Source organism: Rhinatrema bivittatum, chromosome 6, assembly GCF_901001135.1.
Source record: "Rhinatrema bivittatum chromosome 6, aRhiBiv1.1, whole genome shotgun sequence".
Classification (NCBI taxonomy): domain Eukaryota; kingdom Metazoa; phylum Chordata; class Amphibia; order Gymnophiona; family Rhinatrematidae; genus Rhinatrema; species Rhinatrema bivittatum.
In genome coordinates, this window is record NC_042620.1 from 263,291,742 (window position 1) to 263,306,057 (window position 14,316).

Here is a 14,316-nt window from a genome sequence, read left to right on the forward strand (position 1 = left end):
CAACTGGAACCTATGGAAGCAGGTCCAGGAGCTGTCAGAACATCTGCCGCAACAGCAACAAGATGCGTTCTCAGCGATGGTACAGCAGGATCTGGAGGTGGGAAAACACGAGCTGAGGCCCACCTGTGATGTTTTCAAGACAGCAGTGAGAGTGGCGGTAGTGGGCATTGGCACACACAGGATGGCCTGGCTCTGCGCCTTGGACCTCCATCCAGAAGTCCAGAAAAAGCTGGCTGATCTGCCCTGCACGGGAGAGAATCTCTTCAGGGATAAGGTCAGAGATGTGGTAGCTCAATTGAAGGATCACCATGAGGCCCTTCAACACCTGTGAGCTAGTGCTTCCGATCCACCATCCTCAGTCAGGAAGTCCTCGCGACAAGGCTCATAGAAATCCTTCTATTGTCAGAGGAAATACTACCCTTTGGCCTCGCAGGCTCACACATCCTGCGCTGGTTCCATGGGTCATTCCTGCCAGCAGTGGACCCCTAGGCCTCAGCCAACCCCCCAGCAGAACCCTGCCAAGGGTTTTGACTGGGAGCAAGGGAACGTGAGTCAGTTTGTCGTAACCCTGGTATCTTGCCCTCCAGTTGGGACAGACTGCTTTGCTTTGCCCACCACTGGTCCCTCGTGACGTCAGACCGGTGGGTTCTCACAATCATCTTCCAAGGGTATCGGCTACATTTCAACTTTCCGCCCTTCTAATGGCAGGAGTGGTAGAACTCGTTCCCGTCCACCAGCAGGGCCGAGAGTTCTATTCAAGGTATTTCCTGATACCAAAGAGAACTGGGGGCCTACACCCTATTCTCAATCTCAGAACCTTGAACAAATTCCTTCAGTGGGAAAAGTTCAAAATGGTCTCTCTGGGCACCCTGATCCCACTCTTCAGAAGGAGAGATTGGCTCTGCTCCCTCGAACTGAAGGATGTTTGTGGCCACATTGCAATCTTCCCAAGTCACAGGAAGTATCTTCTCTTTGTGGTTGGAGAAGCTTACTACCAGTACTGAGTACTGCCATTTGGCCTGGCCTCAGCGCCTCCGGTCTTCACCAAGTGCCTGGCAGTGGTGGGGGCACACCTCAGGCGTCACAGGGTACATGTGTTCCCTTACTTGGATGACAGGCTAGTCAAAAGTGCCTCCCAACAGGGGGCACTTCAGTCTTTAAGTCTGATCATCCAAGTGCTTCAATCTCTGGGATTTGTCATCAATTACCCTAAGTCCCACTTCTGCCCATCACCCCACCTGGACTTCATAGGAGCCAGACTGGACACAATTCAGGCCAAGGCATTTCTGCCCTGCAATCGGGCGCTTGCCCTGCCATTGCTGGCAAGCTTGGTCCGCAGTCGTCAGTGGGTTCCTGCTCGTCTGCTGCTTTGTCTTTTATTTATTTATTTATTTATTTATTTGGCATTTTTATATACCGATATTCATGTAACAAGTTACAAATCACAAATAACAAGTTACAAAAAACAAGTTACAACAGTTTAACAAGTTACAAATCACCACTTTTTGGGCCATATGGCTGTGTCTGGCCATATCACCCCATTGGCCCGCCTCTGTATGTGCAGGGGGCAATGAACATTGCGATCACAATGGTAACCGGCGTCCCAGGACCTCAAGGTACGTGTTTACCACGCCACCTCTGCAAATCTCCCTGTCCTGGTGGGACTGGAAGAATTTCTTCAACCTGGAGCAGGGAATCCCTTTTCAGCTTGCTCTGCCTCCGGTGGTGCTTACCAGTGATGCCTCACCCTGTGGTGGTTGAAGGGCGCATGTGGATGACCTCCATATGCAGGGTCGGTGGACGGCCCAAGAATCTCTATATCAGATCGACTTCCTAGAGCTTCGGGTGATTCATTATGCCCTTTGGGCATTTCAAGATCGCTGGTTCCACAAGGCAGGCCTGATCCAACTGATTGTCCTGACAGACAATCAAGTGGCAATGTGGTACATCAACAAGCCGAGAGGCATGGGTTCATTCCTCCTCTGGCAAGAGGCGATGCAGATTTGATCCTGGGCTCTATCACAGGGCATGCTCCTGAGAGCGATGTACCTGGCTGAAGCAATGAACGTGGTGGCGGATCGTCTGAGTCATACGTTCCAGCCACATGAGTGGTCACTGGATCCAGCAGTAGTGACCCGGATTTTCAGCCCTGAGGAACACTGGATGTGGATCTCTTTGCCTCCCCCTGCAACTGCAAGGTGAGCAAAATTTGCTCTCTATTCAGGATGGATGGACTTCCAGCCTCAGACGCCTTTGCCCAGCATTGGGGCCAGGTCTCCTGTACGCATATCCTCCTCTTCCGCTGGTCAGGAAGACTATCTTGAAGCTCCAGCAACACCGGGGAGTCATGACTCTCAATCATGATAGCTCAATCAAAAGCAGATGAGTTGGCACTCTTCTTCCATAATAAAGTCACTAACCTCCTAACACAGCTTACTCCCAATGCCATCTCGCCTTCCAGCACGTATCACCACCCTGACAAATACATTTCTCTCCAATCCTTTGAACCTATCACAACCTTAGAAATCCAAGCAGTATTGAAGTAAATGAAACCTTCTTCACATCCCTTTGACCAAATCCCGTCCAAACTGCTATTTCTAATCCCCGACACCATCGCCAAATCACTGGCTGACATCATTAACTGTTCTTTATCCCAGGGAATCTATCCAGACAATCTTAAACTAGCCTCCATCAAACCACTCCTAAAGAAACTGAACTTGGATCCTAAAGACCCCAACAGCTTCCGCCCGATCTCTAACCTTCCATTCATAGCCAAAGTCATGGAAAAACTAGTTAATACACAACTATTGCATTATTTAGAAGATCACAAAATTCTGTTCCCCACCCAATATGGATTCCGAAAAGCATTAAGTACTGAATCACTACTCATTTCCCTGACAGACTACCTCATCATAGGCCTCGATAAAGGTCATTCCTTTTTACTGATTCTCCTGGACCTCTTGGCAGCATTTGACACCGTTAACCACTCCATCCTCCTAAACCAGCTGGCAAACATTGGCATAACAGGAATTGCACTGGCCTGGTTCAAAACTTTCCTTGGAAATAGAGGCTACACGGTTAAAATCTACAATAAAGAATCTCACCATTACCTTTCCTCCCTAGGAGTTCCCCAGGGTACTTCCCTCTCCCCCACACTCTTCAACATCTACCTTCTTCCACTTTGCCAGCTGTTAACCAAACTCAACCTAAACACTTCTTATACGCTGACAATGTCCAGATCGTGATCCCCCTTAAAGAATCCATCACAAAAACACTGGAATTCTGGGAAAACTGCCTTCAAGAAATCAACTGCCTCCTTACTAAACTCTTCAAAAAGCGAACTCCTTCTTATATCCCCTGAAAACAGCAAAATCACTTCGAATCCACCAGCCAACCTTCACATTTCACAAGCAAGAGACTTAGGAGTTATTATTGATAACAGTTTAAACCTGAAATCTTTCATTAACCAAACAACTAAGGACTGTTTTCATAAACTACATGTCCTGAAAAGAATAAAACCACTCTTCCACTTTCACGATTACAGAACAGTTCTGCAAGCAATAATCTTCTCTAAGACAGACTACTGTAACTCTATCTTATTAGGTCTCCCCTCGTCTCACACCAAACCTCTTCAGATGGTCCAAAACACGGTGGCCAGAATATTGACAAACACGAGGAGAAGAGAACACATATCTCCCATCCTCAAAGACCTACACTGGTTGCCAATTCACTACAGAATCATACATAAGTCAATTACCACTGTCTACAAAGCCATCCATCACCATGTGCCACTCAACCTACAAATCCCATTCAGAAAACATACCTCCACCAGACCCATCAGAGAGGCTTACAGAGAATCTCTACATGTACCACACACCAAACTGCTCAACATATAACCTTTAGAGACCGGGCCTTCTCTACAGCAGGACCACCGCTATGGAACTTCATCCCACCGGATCTTCGACAGGAACCGTGCCTGCTAACTTTCAGAAAAAGGCTTAAGATGTGGTTGTTCAAGCAAGCCTTTCCAGACAACATCTGATCCCTAATTCTCCGACAACCACAGTCAGACATTCTTAGAACACTGTAATCATTTGTAAATAATTGCTCTTCTGTTAAATTCCTCTCGCCTTTTTCTCCTTCTCCCAGTTTTTAACATCCCTGTTTTATTGTAACTTCAGAGTTTCTCCTCACTTGTTACAGTTCTATGTTATTTTCATTTTACACCCCTTGTTAAATGTAAACCAGCATGATGTGACCTTTTCTCGCGAATGCCGGTATATAAAAACACTAAATAAATAAATAAATAAATACATAAATAAATAAATAAATAAATAAATAAAAGGATTCTCATGGCCCCATACTGGCCCAGGCAGGTCTGGTTCCCACTTCTTCAGGACCTGTTGGTCAGAGAGCCTATCCGTCTGGGGACTTCGCCTGATCTGATAACAAAGGATTGGGGCAGACTGCGCCATCCAAACCTCTAGGCATTAGCCTTCGCGGCCTGGATATTGACCACCTAGTCTTGCATCCCCTGGACTTCTCTGATGCCATGTCCCAGGTGCTGCTAGCTTCCAGGAAGCCTTCTATCAAGAAGTCTTATCAACTGAAATGAAGGAGGTTCTCTTCGATCCCTTCATCTGCCCCACTCTGAAGTTACTGGACTATCTGTGGTACCTCTCTGAAGCTGGGCTGAAAACCACCTTGGTCAGGGTCCACCTGAGTGCCATCAGCGCCTACCATCAGGGTGTTGCTGGCGCGCCCATCTCTGTGCATAGTAGGACGGTTTATGTGGGGCCTGCTTCAACTGAAGCCCCCTCCCCCCCTCTGGTTTCCTGTTGTGTCCTGGGACCTTAATATGGTGTTGGCATGGCTCATGCAAGATCCTTTCGAGCCTATGCGCTCCTGCGATCTGAAGTTCCTCAACTGGAAGGTTCTCTTCCTGGTGGCGATCACTTCGGCTCATAGATTTAGTGAGCTTCAGGCCTTGGTTACATATCCGTCCTACATGAAATTCTTTCATGATAGGATGGTCCTGCGTATGCATCCCAAGTTCCTGCCTAAGATGGTGACTGATTTTCACCTCAATCAATCCATTGTTCTGCCCATGATTTTTCTGAGGTCCTATTCACATGAGGGAAAAAGGGCTCTACACATGTTGGATTGCAAGAGGGCCTTAGCTTTCTATTTAGAACACATAGCAGGTCACAGGGAGTACACTCAGCTCGTCCTATCTTTAGACAAGAATAGATTAGGAGTTGCGGGGGACAAGCAAACTCTGTCCAAATGGCTGGCAGATTCTATCTCCTTCTGCTATGCACAAGTGGGCCTTAAGCTTGGAGGCCAGGTTGAAGTTCACTCTGTGAGAGCTATGGCAGTGTCGGTGGCCCACTTACGGATGGTTCCCATCGCCGAAATTTGCAGGGCTGCGATATGGAGTTCTCTGTCCACTACTGCTTAGACAAGGATGGTTGGCAAAACAGAAGCTTCAGCCAATCTTTCCTTCGCAACCTCTTCCAGGCTTAAACCCAACCCTACCTGAGGCCCATAGTTTGGAATCAGGCTGCCTCCCTAGTATCTTACCAACAGCACTGCAGTTATTTTTGTGCCCATTGGCACCCGGTTCGGTGCCGGTTGGTCATACTCATTGCTGGGAGCAGCCTGTAACTTGGGATTCACCCATCTGTGAGGACTACCATCCTGCTTGTCCTAGGAGAAAGCAGAGTTGCTTACCTGTAACAGGTGTTCTCCTAGGATAGCAGGATGTCCTCAGGAAGCCCGCTCACCACCCCACGGAGTTGGGTTCTCCTGCGTTTTGTTATTTATTTTTTCGCTCGTGAATTCTGTTATGAGACTGAAGAGGGACCCTGCGTGGATGCATGGATAGTGGCATGCTGGGCATGTTCAGAGTGCCAGTCAGACTTCTAGAAACTTTGACAAATGTTTTCCATGCTGGGCTCCATCTGATGATGTCACCCATCTGTGAGGACTACCATCCTGCTATCCTAGGAGAACACCTGTTACAGGTAAGCAACACTGCTTACTCCCTCTATTGTGAGCATCATCTCAATCATGCTGCTGTCACTCATGCACATCTTCTCTCTTGTTTACCTGGTGTGTGCTGGCTGTATGGGTGGTAGTGGTGGTGGGGGGGGGGGGGGGGGTGGAGGTTGGGAAGGTTAGCAGGTTGAGGGTGGAGGGTGGAGGGTGGAGCGGAGCACCAGACAGTTTACTTACTGTTAGTGTTGTAAACAGGATGCAGGCTCCACCCACGCCACTCAGCACCATTGCAAACATCAGGAAGAATGAAAGGCCTGAGGGCAAAACAAAGTCATTACATGGAAGAGGAGAATCATAGAAAGAAAGAAAAAATGGCTGGCAGGGACCTTGAGAGCTCATCTAGAACCAAAGAGGTCGATTTAAAAAGCGTTGCTCGCACAAAAATGGCCACATGCGCGTGATTGTGAGCCGCACTCAAGCAACAGGGATTTTTAAAAAACTGCAAAGTGCGCGCGCATATACCCGTGTGCAGGTCAAATATCAGAGGGCAGAAAAGGGGCGTGGCCTACAGTTATGAGCATAATTCCGTATTTAAAAACCAGAGGCCATAGTGTGCATCACCTTGTTATCCGCATAACTTTACTGCTGCTGCCGATGAGGAGTAAGGCTGTAGATCCCGAGATTTAGGGCTTAACGGACAGGGTCAACTGGGAGGTGTGCAGGATGAAGGCCCAGAGGCTCTGGGCAAACTGGTGGACTAATTGAAAAAAAAACGGGTTGTCCCTCGCACGAGCATGTTTTAAAATCCGCCTGCATAGACGCATAAAAGCCGAGAAAGTCCTACAGAAGACAAGCGTGCTAGCTGTGCTCCAGTAACCTCTTAAAATTAGGAGCGTACTCCCGCGCGGTTGGTGCGTTTAAAACATACGCACACGCTTGATTTAAAATTCCAGAATAACTTTGCTGGCGCGTCAATACGCGCATGAATGGGTGCACGTACGTTCCTTTTAAAATTAGTCTGAAAGAGCAAATTGGCTGGCAGGGACCTTGAGAGCTCAACTAGAACCAGAGAGAGAGAGAAATGGCTGGCAGGCACTGAGAGAGCTCATCTAAAGTCACAGAGAGACAGTACTGGTAGGAATATCAAAACGTATGCTTTTCTTCCCTGGTAGCTCATACGTACAACATTGTGTATATGTAATAGCTATAGAAATGGTTTGTAGTACCAGCTCATGTTCTTGTAGTTCATTATTTTTATTTCTGGCCATTTCTACACCTTGTGAATGTCATTTTGAATTCTCATTCTGTCCTCCAGGGTACTTCACCCTCTCCATGCCATCATTAAAATCATTAATAAAAATCATGACTAGTACCAGACCCAGGAGCAACCTTGTGGAACCCCGTCCTCACCAGATGTGTCTTCCTAGGTAACATTGAAACACCGGCAGTTACTACCATAAGAACCTTACTGGGCAGGCTGGATGGACCGTTTGGTCCTTTTCTGCCTACTATGTTGCTATGTTACTCTCTGAAAGTGGTCTCAGCGTGTGCCCCTGTCTGTCTAGCAGCCCACCCATCTAACCTGTTTCTTGAACATCCCATGAAACAGTTTCAGAAATCTTACTGAAATCAGGGCATATCACATCTCTTGCTTCACCAATATCCAGCAGACCTGCCACTCTGTCATAGCAGAAAAGGAGGTTGTCATAGCAGAGTTACTTACTTGCAGAGTTGCTGCAGACATAGGCAAGGAGCAGGCAGGAGAGAGAGAAGGAGGCACTAGAGATGAGAGGGAGAGAGTGGTTAGTTTAATCAGGGGCAGAATCTAGACTGTGAGGTCCAGACTCTGCTGAGGTCCCTTTCCACTTGCTGCAAGATATTCAGATTTTCTCTGCTCACGGTGGGAGTGACCCTTGGGTCTTACCTGCCGATCTGCCGAAGTTGTCTTGGATGGGTGGTGTCCAGGAGCAGCTGCAGTGGGAGAAGGGTGAAGCCCAGGAAGAATGAACCCAGGGTGAAGGCCAGGTTCAGTACGTCATCCTGCCAGTTACAGATGGCCCTTTGGCTCTCCCTGCCCTGCTCCTCTCTTGTCTCTAGTGTCTGAGCTGCAGGAGTGGGAGTGCTCAGCGGGAGCTGGATGTGGAAGGCTGGGGACATTAGAGGAAACAAAGCCAGCCGGATTATTAAGGAGCGCGGCACCAGAAAGGTGACCCAGACTCTGACGCCCTACAAGGAGGGGGCGTGGAGGGATCAGGAGGAGAAGACCAAGTATCAGATGTCAGTGGCCCCCGCCCCCCACGCCCACCAGTATGGGCTCTCGGCACAGGTCTGGAGGGCCAAGAGAAAGACCCAGAATTTGTATTACTGTACCCCGGGAAAGAATTCATCCCTGTCGTTGCCAGCGATGAAGGTCACCTACCATCCTCGTCTTCCTCCCAGGTGCCCGAGTTGTGCGCCTGCAGATGTGGAAAGAGATCGGAGCCTTGTTCTCTCATGCTGACGTTGGAGGCTGTGGAAGACAGACGGAAACGTGTTAATGACTGAGGTGGGGGGGGGGGGGGGGGCGGTGTCTGGGCTTTACCTATCTCTCCTTAGGGCCCCACGCCCTCATCCAGAGGGTTCACTCTGCCCTTCTATCTGCCCAGAAGAAATAGCTCCCCGGATGCAGGAGAGCCGGCCCTAGCAACCTGCAGCATTCTGACTCTAGTGGAAGGGACGCTCTCCTATAAACAATAACTCCTCGCCATTCCTTATGCCCTCGGAAAGCTGAAGCGTGGGTTGTGCAACGGCACACAGCACCCAGAGCCCAGAGGTTCCCAAGGTCACTTTGGTTAAAACTGCACCGCAGAAGGACGACCCAGTGGCTCGGCGGCAGTGCTGTGTGTACCGCCGGGCGGAGGATGTGGGTTTTGATCACGGGGGACACGGCTTCTGCTCCCTGGGCTGGCAGGGGCTGGGGGATGCTGCGAAGGGCAATTTTTCAGAACCCCTCTGCGGGGGGAGGGGAGGGGGCAACCCCTGGGCAGTTGTGATTAAAAAGGCTCCTGGTACCGTAGCCCAACAGAGGCCAGCTCCAAGCAAGCTGGAAGGCCAAAGGTGCCAGAGGAACCTAGCGGGCGATAAATAAAGTCATAAACTGCCTCAAATGAAGAACAATAAGCTCCATAAGGTGTCCCCTAAAATTACGGGGGAGTAATAGGGACTGAGCGTGGGCTTTGGTTCCTCTTCAGGGTAAACTAGTGGCGAGAAGGGATTAACGTCTCAGTCTGCAGCCCCCCCAGCCATGGCCTGTATTTGAAATGATGTGCCGAGGGTAAAAACGTGGAAGAGCTCTGAGGGAGATGATAAGAAAAGTGGTGGGGGAGGCCCGAATCCTGGGTAAAGAAGGAGAGGAGCAGAGAGAAAGAGAGGAGTTCACCCACCCGAGGTATCGCATAAGTGAGAGTAGACCCCCTGGGACTTCAGCATCGGTAGAAGTGCGTTCCAACCCAGCAACGCCCCAGAGAAGAGGAGGGTCTCTGTGAGAGCTGTGCTGATGAGCCACCATCGTCGGCAGGGAGCGAGACCGGGCCGACCGACGCCGCTGGACGCCATGACCGCCACTCTGAAAGGAACAAGAATTCATGTAGTCAGGAAAAAAAATTGATGCCTGCAGGGGGCGCTGTGGGGAATGGCGCGGGAGCACTGGTTGTGGGCGAGCTCGCTGTTCCTGCAGTCCTGCCCTCTCCCAGCAGGAGGCGCTGTAAGGGAGAGGGCAGGAGCGCTGGCTGTCAGGGCGTTCCCAGCTCCTGCAGTCCCGGACTCTCCCAGCGGGAGGCGCTCCGGGGGAATGATGCAGGCATGCTTCCCTCGTCTGATACAGTTTGGGGTAAGATTGAAGAGCCGTTCAATCTTGCAGATAGTCTCGGTGCTTGGGTGGATGCAGGGAGCAGCGGTGGTGTTTGTGGTTAGGGGCTGCCCCTTTGCAGAGGTCTCGTGATCAAGATCCAGAATTAGTGTGTGGACAGATAATTTAGGAACTGCCCTATGTCGTGTCCCCGGGTTTCTGTACCGGTAGCTTTTCCCTCCCCACACTATGCCGCAATATTTTGCTGACCCATCTTTATTGGAAACAACTCTCAAGAGAAAATGAAACTCTGTTACCAAACATGACACTTTTCCCTCCATCATCCTGACCCTGCTTACAATAAGTTATCATGTGTAAAGGATTCCCTACACAGATGATTACTTTGTGACTCCTAGATCACGTGTGCTCAGTTCAAACACTCAAATACTGCAGAGTGACAATGGTATACAAAGCTCTGGATGTGTACTCAGCTACAGCAGAATAATCATTTTGCAATGCTCAAAGAATTAAAATAAGAAAAAAAACCCCCAGAGATTTAAAGTTCTTCCTCTGTCTGTTGAAAAAAGTTCTTGTCTGTATAAACAATTCACCTTTTACTCCTGGGGAAATTCTGCAGACAAAAACTTAAAATTCTGCAAACTTTATATTGGTCAAAATAACACAATTTACATGAGTCTTTAAGTAATTCAATTTTAAATTAATACAGAAAAAAAGTTATTACTTAGAGATGCAGAATTTTAAATATTTTGAGCAGAATTTCCCTAGAAATTCACTGTAAGAGTGTCCCTTCCACTCACTCTCCCTACTGCCCTGGCCACTTTGCTCTCTCAGGCCCCAACTCCTCCACCTGCCAGTATCTCTCCCCTCCACCTCTAGGCTCAACCCCTTCCACTCTAGCATCAGTCCCAGAGTTTGACCCCGTTCTCAGTACTGCCCCTCACACAGGCTCCCTCTGTCCCTCCCTCTCTCACACACATGCTCCCTCTCTCTAATACACATACACACACCCTCATACAGGCTCCTTCACTCTCTCTCACACATACATCCTCACACAGGCTACCTATATCTGTCTCTCATGCACGCCTTCAAACAGGCTCTGTCTCACACATACACAATCCCTTCACACAGGCTAGCACCCTCACATACACACGATCCCTTTTTCATACACACGAGCTCCCAATCTCTCACACATACACACTTCTTCACAATGTCCTCATATAGGCTCCCTCTCTCTGAAACCCACACTCAAGCATCCCCCAGCCCCCCGCTCACCTCCCATGCTCTCTCTCACATCCTCCTGCTCACTCCCTTGCTCTCTCTCTCACCCTCCCCTCCCCTCTCTCACACCCCTCTCCCTGCTCTCTTACCCTCCCCTTCTCTCTCCTCTCTCACATCCCCTTCCCTCCCCTCCCTTCTCCTCTCTCCCCTCCCTTCCCCTTTCTCACACCCCTCTCCCTCTCCTCTCACACACACACACACACACACACACACACATTCACTCTCACCGGGGCCTTCATCTTTGCCACAAGCGGAGCACACTCCATTTGCGGCACACAGGGGCCTTCATCTTCACTGTGAACTGCGCGCCAGGGCCTTCATCTTTGCTGCGAGCAGAGCACGTCCCGTGGCACACGGGGGCGTTCAGCTTCACTGCAAACAATGTACCAGGGCCTTCATCTTCACGCTCTCCATTTGAAGCATGCCGGGATCTCCTCTGCCATTTTCTGCACAGAATTTAGCAATTCTGCACACATTCTGCGCGCTGCAGTAGCACAGAATTCCCTCAGGACTAACCTTTCAGTGATGCTTGTGTATGTCTCTCCTCTCTATGGAGCCATCAGGACCTATCATAGCGAATCTGTCTGAGCCGATAAGACCAGTATCCCCCGGGATCTCAGCCCATCTCACCGTAAGAGGGGCAAGGATTATCCCATGATGTCACCTCTCTTTCCTCTAATTGCCTACGTGCTCTAACCCATCCCCTTCCTCTCCGTGTTTCTCTAGCCCTTCTCAGGAGGTAGCATTGGGACTCATATTGCTCCAGGTTTTTGAGTAGGGTCTGGCCCTCGCTTGCCCCGTATAGAGAGAGGTCCCAGTGTCCTCAGAGGCGTCACGCACAAAACGCCACTCTGAAATAGAATATAATGTTTTTCCAGAGCCTCCGAAATAATAGATGGGCTGATGCAGACGCTCTCCGAGGTCCCTGAAGCAGACTAACGTTGTCGAAAGATGGCCGATGTCGGGCAAGGCGGCCTTCGACTCACGAGAAAGCAAATAAAAGCCGGGCAGGCTTCGACCCACACTATAGAGAAAGATAAGTACTGATGAAAAGAAGCACGAGCGCCATAACGGGAGTCGAGGTGACCGCCAAGGGGAGTGGACATTGAGTATTAGATTAAATAAATAAAAACAGAAAAACTGTCAAAAACATTACATTGAGAATAAAGAAGGCGGCCACACAAAGGGATAAGCACACGGTGGCTCTTCCATGTATACGGCCTCCGCACATAACCACACATTGAGACCTTTCCTAAATACAGTTAACAGTTGATGAGGATATAGAGGGAAAGCAGGAAGATCTTGATGGGCTGCGGGGGAGATTGTTCCTACCTCCTGTTCCCGGTGGCTGGGGTTCGGTCCCCCCCCTTTAGTGGGCTCCGAGCCTTCTCCTGGAGATTCCTTGCTTTAGAAGTCCCCTGTCTGGCTGTGACCTACGTGTCCTCCTCTTCCTGGTCCCTGTCAGAAGATGGAAAACAAAAGTTTTGTTTAGACATGAAACAGCAGCTGTGCCTCTGGAGGCAGAGGCTGAGCTCAGGGCAGCCAATGTGTGAGAAGAGACAGGTGAGGGAAATCTCACCTGAACAAGATCTGCCCAGTTCTGTGACTCCCCAGCTCATGTCTGCTCAGTTTATAGCTTACACAGCACTTGTTTTTAAGCATTCAGAAGCTCAGGATGTGTTTGCCTGAGCAATAAGACAGGCATTGTCTAATAATCACATTTGGGCCCATGACTAAAACAAAACTGGAAAGAAAAATATAAGACCCTGTGCATGAACCATTCCCATTTTAAGTAGAGAGAGAGAGAGAGAGAGTGTGTGTGTGTGTGTGTGTGTGTGTGTGTGTATGTGTGTGTGAGAGTGTGTGTGTGTGTCTGTGTGTGTGTGTGTCTGTGTGTGTGTGTGTCTGTGTGAGAGTGTGTATGTGTGTGTGTGTGAGAGTGTGTGTGTGTGTGTGTGTGTGTCTGTGTGTGTGTGTGTCTGTGTGAGAGTGTGTATGTGTGTGTGTGTGTCTGTGTGTGTGTGTGTCTGTGTGAGAGTGTGTATGTGTGTGTGTGTGAGAGTGTGTGTGTGTGTGTGTGTGTGTGTGTGTGTGTGTCTGTGTGTGTGTGTGTGTGTGTGTGTGTATGTGTGTGTGTGTGTCTGTGTGTGTATATGTGTGTGTGTCTGTGTGTGAGTGTGTGTGTGTGTGTCTGTGTGTGTGTGTGTGTGTGTGTGTGTGTGTGGATGACTCACAGCTCCCACCTGATAACTCTAATGCCTTTTATTAAGAATTTCCCAAAGATGTTGAACTTGTAAAAAGATTTCCCTGCTTTTTTTCTGGTTTTTATATAACTCCGGAGGATTAGATAGTTTATAAAAAGAAATTTTTGAAAATCCCTGCACAGCCACTGCCGCCCTTATGAACCTGTGTAAACTGAGAGCGCTACTCTGCCGACTTTCATCAGGCACCACGCCAGCGCATGACGAGCCTGCTTCCAGTGCAGACAGTGAAAGAGCAGCTCTTCATCAGACCCTCTGCAGGCATCGCCTCGAAAGCACGAATACAGCACAGAGAGCTGAGGAGCAGGACTCAGGGACAGGACAGGACATTTGTTGTTTTTTTTTGTTGGGTTTTTTTAATGAACTGCGTAACAAAAGGCGTGCATCTTTTATTTGTTGGGGGTGGGGCGGGGGGGAGGGTGAAGTATGAATGTAGGAAATAAAACGTCTTAGTAGAGCAAGGAAAAAGGAGACCTAGAAATAAGAGCAAAGGAAGAAATGGTAGAGTGGAGGAGCAGAGGAAATGTTATGTAATGAGGAAGGGAAGCTGCTTTATCTGCTGCTGGGGCTGCTCTTTATTTCTCCTGAGGTGGTGGCGTTCCTGGCATTGGCCAAGACCGGGGGGGGGGGAGGGGGGCAGGAGAGGTGCACGAGGCCTTAGAGTGCAGCGTCTCCTAGTGGTGAGAAGTTGCGAAACCTCCTCAGCCATGTTGGGGTGGGGGAAGGAAGGGGATCGGTGAGGGATTTCCTCTCAGTCATGGTTTTCTGGTGCGAGAGAGGAGAGTTCTTCCCTCCTGGTTTCACTCGCCACCCACACTGCTGACACCCAGGAGTTATGTGATGCTATTTCCTGTACAGTCTCTCTGTACTGGTGAGGCAACCATTGTCATCCTTGCGGCCTGTCCGGCTGCCTCCAGGGAGTCATCCTAT

General features: G+C 49.4%; 1 protein-coding gene across 2 annotated transcripts in view; it reads right to left on the reverse strand.

Moving 5' to 3' along the window:
- The window catches only part of LOC115094230 (large neutral amino acids transporter small subunit 4-like), a 52,196-nt gene extending 39,626 nt beyond the window's left edge, over nt 1-12,570 (reverse strand). Inside the window, exons 1-6 of one of the 2 annotated variants that reach the window (XM_029607061.1) lie at nt 12,458-12,570; nt 9,423-9,604; nt 8,420-8,509; nt 7,925-8,147; nt 7,724-7,779; nt 6,238-6,314 (exon numbers count right to left, since the gene is read on the reverse strand). In XM_029607061.1, coding sequence (XP_029462921.1) covers nt 6,238-6,314; nt 7,724-7,779; nt 7,925-8,147; nt 8,420-8,509; nt 9,423-9,594 — 618 coding nt within the window. In that variant the 5' untranslated portion in view covers nt 9,595-9,604; nt 12,458-12,570. The remainder of the gene's footprint in view (nt 1-6,237; nt 6,315-7,723; nt 7,780-7,924; nt 8,148-8,419; nt 8,510-9,422; nt 9,605-12,457) is intronic. The other variant, XM_029607062.1, reaches the window with a different exon arrangement.
- Nucleotides 12,571-14,316: the final 1,746 nt, after the last annotated feature.